The sequence below is a fragment of the Tachysurus vachellii genome, chromosome 7, assembly GCF_030014155.1.
Source record: "Tachysurus vachellii isolate PV-2020 chromosome 7, HZAU_Pvac_v1, whole genome shotgun sequence".
Lineage (NCBI taxonomy): Eukaryota > Metazoa > Chordata > Actinopteri > Siluriformes > Bagridae > Tachysurus > Tachysurus vachellii.
In genome coordinates, this window is record NC_083466.1 from 21,062,777 (window position 1) to 21,074,092 (window position 11,316).

The window sequence follows — 11,316 nt, forward strand, 5'->3', positions numbered from 1 at the left end:
AATTTTATTAAATTAAACAAAACATTTAAAATGTTATAGAAAACAGATATTTATTCATTAACACCAGAGATGATCAGTGGTGCTGAATTTTTACCTCTTCTATTATTACAAGGACTGAAGCATGGATAGAGTTTCTCAGTGAAAGACTGACCAGTGAAAGAGTAGATATGAGATCTGGACTTACATAAAAGGAGACCAGACCCTCCTCATAATCACACAAAAAAACCTTGTACTGATTCTCACACCTCAGATCCACCCTCCAGAATCCAGAAACAAGTTAGATTAAAAAGGTGAAAAAAAATGCCTATCATATATACTTCATTTTTTTATAAGCAGTCAAAACAGACAAGGTCAAGTTGACTCGGCACTCCTAATTTGTATAGGAGGACAATAGGAGGGTTAAAGCAGACTGACAACCTAACAAGATCAACTTTGTCATAACATTTGATCAGGGTGATACTGGCTATTAAGATTCATGAACTTAAACATCATTTATCATTTATTTTTTAGACAAAATATTTATTCCCACCTGCATGTTGCTTCTCCTTTTGAAGCTCTGAGGATAAAACAGATAAAACTGTTTTGAGAATTTTGTCTGTAAACTTTATAATTTAAAGTATAATTTCCTTTTTTTCAGATGAGGTATACTTAATATATACAGTACAAATGTTTTATAGTTTTATATAATGCTTTAATGCATTATTATACACTATACACTATATATACACTCACTGGCCACTTTATTAGGTACACCTTACTAGTACCAGTGTGGTCTTCTGCTGCTGTAGCCCATCCGCCTCAAGGTTCGACTTGTTGTATGTTCAGAGATGCTCTTCTGCATACCTCGGTTGTAACAAGTGGTTATTTGAGTTACTGTTGCCTTTCTATCAGCTCGAACCAGTCTGGCCGTTCTCCTCTGACCTCTGGCATCAACAAGGCATTTGCGCCCACAGAACTGCCGCTCACTGGATATTTTCTCTCTTTCGGACCATTCTCTGTAAAGCCTAGAGATGGTTGTGCGTTAAAATCACAGTAGATCAGCAGTTTCTGAAATACTCAGACCAGCCCGTCTGGCAAAAAACAACTACAGTATGCCACGTTCAAAGTCACTTAAATCACCTTTCTTCCCCATTCTGACGCTCTATGTTTCCCTTTTGATTAGCCTAAAAGGCATGGGCTCACATTAGAACTTGTGGGTTCTGGCCACCTGCAAGAATAAACTAATTTCCACTGAACTTTGGGACATTTGGCTTGGCTTCAGTGCTAATCCTAGTTAAATAGTACATTTATTTAATGATGGTGGTTGTTATGTTCTCCAACTATTCTGTGAACACGTTTTGCTCCGTCCTGCATATCAGCTATGACGCTTTATTGTAAACACTGGTATGGCTTTCTAAGTACATGTACAGGGCTCACTGTTTACAATAAGATCAGCGATTGGTTCACTCAAAAACAACAAGCATACTTAATTACACTTACAGAATTCTCTGGGCTTAAAACATCCTAACCTTAGAATTCTCTAACACACACACACACACACACACACACACACACACACCAAGACACAGTAGTGCTTTTCATAGCTGATTTAGATTCCCATAAAGCAATACAGAATCAGGAAATTACAGAAACAGAATCACACAAAAAAACACAATTCCTGAAAAACAGATTATTATTAGTTTCACAATCTAATTCATAACATTTTATGAATTAGTGCAGAGTTTAATCTGTTCTTTCAAAACAAGGTACTCACACATTTTAATGGTTATATTTTCTTGATAAGAAGACCACAAATAAAATAAAGACAACAATTTCAGTTGCTATACTTTTGTTTGTGTAACCTGTGTAACCTGTTAATAACTTTAAAACACAGACAAAACAAAGAAATTATGCTGAAAATGATGCTTTGTGTCAATGTACTGTAGGTAGTAGCCAAACTAGTGACAACCACTACACTAGTGCAGGAAAGCTGTCAGTTTTTTCAGCTAACGTTAACATGAAGATGGAAGTCTAACCTGATCAAATTAACTGGATCTTGTTTTGTATTACTGATTTTTAAGAATACTCTGTACTGAAGTCGTCATTAGTTTCTTCAAATCACAGGTGATATAAAGACAGACACATGCACTGTTAATATTTTGATAAAATTTATTCAATGAGTTTGATTGTTCAGATCAACAAAATATTAACTGAGACGATTACACCACATTTAATAAATCTAGTAAAAGTCTAGTCAGCAACTCTTTAAAACTTCATCTGACAAACAAGCCAAACAAAATAAGTTAATATTAATCACAAACCTACACAAGCAGTCAGTAATATATTTTATTCACCTTTATAAATTCTAAAAAAATATTTAAAGCATATTATAAGAACTGTTTTGTGTTGTTTCTGATCAGATATCAGATAAACAGCACACAAACACTGAATAAGTGTTTATTTTATCTTAAGTGTAGATCAGTAACTGGACTAAGATCCATGTGTTTTAATAGAATTTCTAGAAATGAAAAATTTAATCTGAATTTAACTACTCAGATGATGATCATATTATTAATGTTCATTTAAACACTTTAAAACTTATAGGATTTAGTTGAGTTGTATAGTCTGAAATCATATTGTACACATATTGTATTCTTTAAATGTAATTGATCACTATATCTGTTGAAAAAGTAAGTATAACATTTTCTTAAATATTATAGAATACAAAACAGATATTTATTCATTAACAGCAATGATGATCAGTGGTGCTAAATTTTTACCTTTTCTATTATTACAAGGACTGAAGTATGGATAGACATTCGCGGTGAACGACTGACCAGTGAAAGAGTAGATACGAGACCTGGACTTCACATCATAAAAGGAGACCAGACCCTCCTCATAATCCACAAACACCCCCACAACCTCCAGCTTCTCTCTCAGTGTGAGGGGGACAGCGGGACCAGGAAAAGCCCTGTACTTATTCTCTTTCCTCATTTCCAAAAGCCATAATCCATCTTTTATCCCCTTCTTCCTGTCAATGTTCCCTCTGATCACCCCTAATGTCCAGGCAGTTTTCCCTTTCACCTGCACCTCATAATAAAATCTCCCTGTAGAGAAACTCTGCTGTCCCACAACACAGGTACAATTAAACCTTTGTGGTGAATCGGGGAGATCCTGTGGTGTGTTTACATGTGTCACTTTTTTTCCATCTTCAGACAGGATGAATTGAGGATGAGCTGAATCAGGATCCAGAGTCACATCCACTGAGAGAAACACACAGAGACAACAAAACCAATTCACAATTGTGTGTGCGTGTGTGTGTGTTTGTGAGTTAACTGCTGCTTTTTAGTTGAGATAATTAGAGTTCATGCAAAATGAGAGAGAGAGAGAGAGAGAGAGAGAGAGAGAGAGAGAGAGAGATTAACTCTGGTTTAACTGTACAGTACTGAAAAATGTTCTTACCTACAAACTTCTTCTTCTCTGTAAACTCTGCAAAACATGCAACGATATTTTGCATTATTTTATGCAAATTCAGTTAGAATAACATTCTAACACAGCAAATAAACATTCATATATTTAATTGTGAAATAATATGTACAGTATAATAAATATAAAATATAGATCCTGATTCAAATATTTTGTTTCTTACCTGCAGAGTTCTTCTTCTTTTGTTCTGAGGATAAAAATTAGTTTGCAGTTATGAAATGTAACTGTCCTCTGATGTTATATACTTGTTAAATGATTACGTTATCTTCATATAGTGGAACAGGATGTTACAGGTCAGTTGTGTGTCATATGGAAAACAAGTCGTTTAATGTACAGCGACTGATGTGTTTGTATGTCTACTCTTCTTACAGAACACTCTATGGAGTGAACTCAGAGTCAGCAGAACCCTAACTTGAATGTGTAATGCTTAGGAAAAAATAAATGTGGTTAATTGAATTTTCACTGTAAATATTTGACAATTTAATTTAATGGTTCTAAATTATGAAATCCAGGTCTTGAAAATTTAATCAAGCTCTTAAAAAAATCAAGCAGCTGAAACTGAATTTTGAGTTTGCATAGAAACAAGGGGAGGATCAACCCAGTATAGTTTTTTTTTTTAAAGATTAAGCTACTTACTTACTTTAAATGTACATAATCCAGTCTTATTAAATTAGATGTTAAAAAAAAATAATGTGGACTGTTATTGAATCCAAATATATGGAAAAAAAAAGTGTGTTGCAAAAAATTTTTAAAGCATGGCTGGATTAATAAATTTTAAGTCTACCAGAAATCTTAAAACAATCAATAGTTAAATATTTATTAGATTTTTTGTTAAGAGAAAATAAAATAAGCAACATAAAATTAGGAAAACACCACCATTGCTCCTTTGGCACCACATGTCACTAAAAGGTAAAACTAATAAATTAAGTTTTATTCATCAGGGTAGGGTTTGATTAGATACCAGATTTTTTAAAGTGTTTTTTTATATATACATTTTATTTCCTTGGCATTTCAGCTGCTTAAATTTTGAGTTGCTTGATGAATTTCTAGTTCTTACATTTCTTTATCTGTTTCTGATTTCACAGAGTCTGGACTCATGACCAGGGGTGACAATAATTTGCTAGCATTCATTTGAGCAATCGTGAGGAAAAAGCTGTCATTTCTGCCCTCTCCCCCGATGTACATCTAAGTCAGAGTTAGTGTCACGCCAGTGATGGATTCATAGTCAATATGGCCATGTTGGACTGCAACACCCATCATACCATTCAGCCTACTACATTTCACATGACCATTTGTCACATGTACTCATGATACTTTTTAGTAGCTAGTGCTAACACACTGCTGTCACAGAAGCCAAGCAACATACTACCTGACCTGTCATAATCATTCACTAGAGTACTAGCAGACCTACACCTACAATCCACTCAGCCACAGCACCACAGAGCAACAATACGATGACTGCTGTGTTGAGAAGCATCAGAGCCTCACACTGTGGCAAATGAATGGTTATGTGGGAAATTGACAGCAGTGTAGCATGCTGACAGACAGAACAACATGCTCTCCCCTCAGAGCTCTTCCAGATCCTGATAAATGCTGAACATAGGATCAGCTATGCAAGTACGCTAGTATATCAGCTCATGGAAAACATAGTAGTGTTTTCGATGCTCTGCTCCAGATAATTAACTGATTAACAGCCCTTCCCTTTCCTCTTGAAGATAGCTTGTTAAAGCAGAAAAACACTATAATGTCCAGCTGGGAATCTGTGGACTAAAGCTATAGTAATACACCTTAGTATAGTCATTTGGATGATACAAAGTAAAATGATATAATAATTACCTTTCTTGTGGCAGATAACAGCAGTTAATATCAATCCAACAACAAATAGAAATGCTGAAACAGAAATACCGACAATCCACTTCCAAGCATGAAAGACTTTACCTACAAAGAAACCCAAAGTTACATATGACACCAACAGGATCCAATTTTCATTGCAAGCAGAGCTATTCAAATATTCTATTCTATTCTATTCTATTCTATTCTATTCTATTCTATTCTATTCTAGTTTAGTGATCATCAGTCAATTTATAGGTTACTGTGTTACAGATGTGTATGAAACTGCAATAGTTCTTGGTAACTGCAAAATGCACTCACAAAATAAAATAGCATGTCCATGATGTTTATGTTTCATTAATGACTATCTGTAATGATTAAAGAAGAATGTTACACTATAAATATCTAGAAAAGTTTTATTTAAATAAAACACTTACTATCAATGATAATTTCTGTCTCCATCATATGATGTTTTTGTTGAAGTCTACAGTAAAACTTGTCAAGGTCGCTATAATCATAAACAGTGATGCGGCTTTTCACGTTAAAGCCCTCAGTGTCTCTGTGTATCTGTGTATCTTCAGCAGTCAGAGTGACTCCTTCTCTGTCCAGCCACAGAACATCAGGTTCAGGGTTCCAGCCTCTGGACTCACACACTAGATTAATCCCTCCTGAGTTATCAAAACTCTCCATCGTGATCACCGGGTGGCTTCCCTGAACTAAAATTAATAACCAAAAAATATTGGTTTAATATAATGAAATAATTTAAAAATGTTAACCTCAAAATAAAAAGTGTAAGCAAAGTAGAGAGAAAATAAAGTAAAAAAAAAAAAATAATGATACTATTGAGTGAGTGTATATTGTAAGGACTGCAGTGTGCTAAACACATGGGTCTTTATTGTAGGGTGAGTTGAAAAGAGGCAAGATGCAGAAGAGGAGTGCTGTCTTTGCTGATGTGCGCATCAAACATTCTAGGCCCAAATTGTAAGGGAGATCTTCTGTGCACTGTTTTTTTCAGCTACTCCATCAGGCTCTGGCTAGGTCTTTCAAAAAAAAAGTTGAACACCTTCTAAGACCTACACTCTGGTAAAAAAAAAAAAAAACGTACCAAAGTTAGAAGAAAAAAAAAATGCTCAAGCATAAAGATTTCAAAAGTACATTTACGGCATTTGGCAGACACCCTTATCCAGAGTGACTTACATTTGTACTGCTGAGCAACTGAGGATTAGGGGCCTTGCTCAATAGCAAAAGAAGTCAAGTGAAGAAGCTTTTATTGTCAGTTCAACCATATATACTGTAGCTGTTGCAGTACATAGCGAAATGAGACAACGTTTCTCCAGGATCATGGTGTACATAAAACAAGGACAGGGCTAAGGACTTGTAAGTAGTCTTAGCCACATAAAGTGCAAAGAAGTGGCAGCTTGATGGTCCTGGGATTCAAACTCACAACTAAGTAACAAGAAACTGTAGTAGAAAAATCCATAAATAGTCTATTTGTAACATTCATACTTGCTTCCAGCACTGCCTCGAGTGGCAGCCCGATCGATTGATCGATCTATCTATCTATCTATCTATCTATCTATCTATCTATCTATCTATCTATCTATCTATCTATCTATCTATCTATCTATCGTGTATCTATCTAGCACATAGATAGCAACTGAGGGTGGACCTGAGAAAGCAGCTCTGTTTCCCAGAACATATTAAAGAGAACACCCTGAGACCAGACACCAAAAACATCAAAGCATCATGTTGAAATGCTACAGTAGCATGATAGGAGAGAATGGAGGAGGCCAATGAAGGAAGTGAGCCAAGTAGCTTGACTTGCTAGAAGAGTGCTGTAGACAGGTGTGGAGTCCCATGCACGTCCCAAACAGCCCAAGTCCCATAGATGTTGGTTGCAGACGCTTTGCATTTTAGTTTTATTTGCTAGTCCTACTACCAACAAAGAGGCAGAGAGAGAAGGCCTTTATGGTTTATTGGCCCTCTGATTATTTTAGGTAGACATATTTATATACATGCTGAACCAAGCATCACTGAGCATGCATTAATGGTGCCACTGTATTAATCACAAACTAGGACTTTGTGGCCCTAGTTATGTTTGGTGTCTGAGTGGTTTAGATATAATGTGACATATTTATATGCAACAGTGGCACTGAGCATGCATAAGATAATAAGAGCAGAGATAATAAAGTGCATATAATATATGCACTTTATTTATAATTATATAAATATATAAATAACGTTATAAATATAGACATAATATATAAATATAGACATATTATAAAACCAAAGAGCCCATATTACCATTTGGAGTTGGCTATGCTAGAAAAAGGAAAAAATCTGTGACTAATCACTCAGTGTTTATGCCCAAATAAATAATAAACAAACAAACAAATAAACAAACAAATAGTTCAATGTATAAACTTCAGTGCAGAAATAGACCTTACCCTCAACAGTTACATGAACAGTGACATCATCATACCAGGATTTGTCCTCAACAAGACACTTATATTCTCCTTCATCAGAGACTCTGAGAGCTGAGAGTTTGAGTGAAGTGTTGCCTTTCTGCAGCTGCTCTTTAAACAGTGATGTTCTTCCTCTGTATGACTGAGCTTGATTTTCATTTATGTCTTCATGATCCTTATAACTATGCACTAATAAAACCCCTCTCTCCACTCTCAACCACTCCACTGTCATGTCCACTGCGCTGGTGTTGGGTTTAATAAAACAGGGCAGAACCAGATCTTCACCAACTACAGCAACAAGAGGAGCTTCTGGACCAACCACTTGTAATTGCTCTGTGTTTTCAGAAAAGAAACAACTTTTATTGTTACTTTTATTCAGTACATTTGTATCAATCAAATCTGATTATGTTTATGTAATATCAATATTTTATGTAATATATTATGTAATATATTTTATGTAGTATCTCTTTGGAAAAAAATTCTAATGTTTTAACCTTGAAAACATTTAATGGTTCTCTTGTCACTTTATAAAAATCAATCACTCAGCCCATCTAATCTGTCAGCTTATAAGAATTACAAAATCTACATATGGAGATTTTTGAAAAATTCGCAAATTCATGATACAGTGGAAAAAAATGTGTACAGCTCTGGGGGTCTTGCTTAGGCTACCAGTTCCTTTATGGCTAGGTTTTTTTCAATAACAAAGCATTTACCCTGCAAATGTCATTGTCTCTCCTACCTGACAGCTCTGTTTTCCTGTGCACAATATTTAGTTGATATATTAGTTGATATATTGCATACATTTTGGGGGATACAAGATTTTAGGGACACAAATAAACTTTTTTTGATTAATGAATGTTTGAAGTGAATATTTCCCAGATATATGAATTTGAGACTCTGAGCTACCTTTTCTCATGTGCAGATTAGGTTTCATATATAGTTGTTAACTAGTATATACAGGTTGTCCATATTGTTTATATTTCCTTAGAGAAAATTCTATTTTACACAATTGGTTGATCAGAAACATTTAGTTCTGGCTTTAGTTCTTTAATTACACAAAAGTCATGGGACAGCAACAAATGTGTGATTTTAAAGACTAGTGAATTATGATAGCTGACAGAATTTCTATAATGTTTCACTTATAGGTCAAAAATATATCATAAAAAAGGACACAACATAGAAAGCAATCAAGGATTAATTTCAGTATGCAGGTTTGTAGCTAGGTAATCATCACTGAGCTTCTCTGGTCATGCATTTTTTCAGTTGTACCACAAAGTGAAATAATGAATCACATAATTTCATGGTGGCAGGGGATTTTTTTTTATTACCTTTATGCCAGTACTGATCAGCTGTTGCAGCCCTTTGAATTCTTCACTTCATATACTGTACAGAGAAGGATTTCTTCCTCTCTGTCTCGCTAATTATAACAACATTTTCCCCATGTGTTAATCTGCTCATGTTAATGTTAATCCGTTAATGTTACTCGGCTCTGAAAGAGGAGATCTTCTACACACCGGGGTTCAGTTAAAAAGAGAGAGTCACACATCTTAATTTACAATCAGATCAGAGATTGTTTCTCTCTAGAGCAACTATAGTCGATTAGTACAGAATTAGTACAGAATTGTCTGGGCACAAAAACATCTCAACCATCGAATTCACTACACACACACACACACCCACGCACGCACACACACATACTGTACAGAGTAGTGGTTTTTCATACCTGATTTAGATTCCGTGAAGCTGTACAGAATCAGGAAAGTCACAGAGAAAAACATAATTCCTGAAAAACAGATAATAATAATAATAATAATAATAATAATAATAATAATAATAATAATAATAATAATATTTGAATACAAAATTTAAACACACTTACAAGTTAAAACTTAAAAGTTTTCTTGATAAGAGGACGCACAAAAAATAGACTGGCTAAAAGTCCACCATCTCTGATCTACTTTCATTATGTAACCTGTGCAACCTGTTTAAAACCAAGAGACCAAACCCCCCTTTTTTACAGTAGTCATTAGGAAAGCATGCATAGAATGTAAGTAATGTCTATGTAGATAGTATCCATGCAAGCCATAACATTACAGTGCTGTGGGAAAGCTGTGAAGTTTGTCTCTACAGTATGTATATTTTTGTGAATGCCAGATCAATACTACAGAATGAACAATAGTGATGTATTAGTTGTTGTTCCCAAACACAGTGTTGAGTCACTATAATGAAGGTTATATGGTGAGTCAGTACCTTACCTCCCAGTACATCCTTTACAGTGACCTCCACTGGCCCTTTATAGAGCACCTCTACTGTCTACACATGCTCAACACACACCTGGAAAGGCAAACATAGACCTAATTGAAACTTTTAAAATCACAGTATTACTGTACGCTTTTCAACCTATGTTAGTATAATGGTGTATGCTGTGTATAACAGTATCTGTGATTACCATATGAGTGAAAATAAACATATTTTCATTGGCAGGAGTCCGTGGTGGTGTGCCATCTATATGAAAGACAGATAGTAGAACACTAGAAAACAAAACCAATAATGTTTTGCTGTCTACAATATATGTATTAAAACAATAGTTGCCTTCAGTCAGGAGTAAAAATCATTTCTAATACCTAAGACAGCAGGAGATACAGAGTATTAACTGCATGCTGCCTGATATCCTGTTTGATAACAGTACACATGAATGAAGTTACATTCTAATTTTGTTTTCCTGTACTCAATTCACTAGTGACCAATTTGTCTCTTAACTGGTGGGAGGAATGGAAATTAAGTTAACATGGTGGACTTAAGACAATAATATTTTTTCTTCCCTTTTTATTAGGTCTGTGGAGAGATGCCAGTCTAGTCTGATCAAATTAACTGTAACTGTAAGAAAAACAGGGAGTCTTCACAGGAGAAGAATAAGGCCCAAATGCAGGGATAACATAAAAGCAACAACAAAACAAACACTAAGGCACAAAAACACTCAGAAACCGATACAACAGAGAAAAGGACTCAGCAAACAACCAGACGCAAGACCACAGGATTGAATAAGGCAGGAAAACATAGAAACACAAGGACCATGTGTGCAGAGGCAGGAAGGATTAAGGATAGGGCAGGGCAAAGACACAATGTGCAAGATATAAACAAAGCTTGCCAGAATGTCCCCCTAGTGTCCAGACAGGGAATAGTCATTCCTGACAGTAACTTGTGTTGTGTTAATGATTTACAAGAATTCTCTGTGCTGCAGCTGCAATCAATTTCTTCAAATCACAGGTGACATAATATTAACTTAAAATGTTGTAAATTGTGTCACGATAAACATACCTGTAAACACCACCAGCAGCTACCCCTCCATCAGGAGGGTCCCAACCTGCCGTTCATTATTTTAGTCAACGGCTCATGTAGCGGTATAGGGGCCGTGCTTTTGCATAGAAAAAGACATAGAGACATAGAACCTGAGGAAAATTCCATTTGTGTGCCTTCATCTCCTGGAACCTGTCCCCAGCCGAGGACAATTATGACGTGGGTAACTGGGAGCTACTCTTGATCAAGGACGCTCTTG

At 35.4% G+C, this 11,316-nt stretch overlaps 1 protein-coding gene across 1 annotated transcript; it reads right to left on the reverse strand.

Moving 5' to 3' along the window:
• Positions 1-2,134: 2,134 nt before the first annotated feature.
• On the reverse strand, positions 2,135-9,712 carry LOC132848832 (butyrophilin subfamily 2 member A2-like). The gene is made up of 8 exons (XM_060874864.1): positions 9,640-9,712; positions 9,484-9,543; positions 7,743-8,093; positions 5,733-6,011; positions 5,302-5,403; positions 3,629-3,652; positions 3,442-3,468; positions 2,135-3,242 (listed from the first exon to the last, which is right to left on the reverse strand). Exons 2-8 carry the CDS (start codon positions 9,536-9,538, stop codon positions 2,716-2,718), a joined length of 1,365 nt encoding a protein of 454 aa, XP_060730847.1. The 5' UTR covers positions 9,539-9,543; positions 9,640-9,712; the 3' UTR covers positions 2,135-2,715.
• Between the last annotated feature and the right edge of the window lie 1,604 nt (positions 9,713-11,316).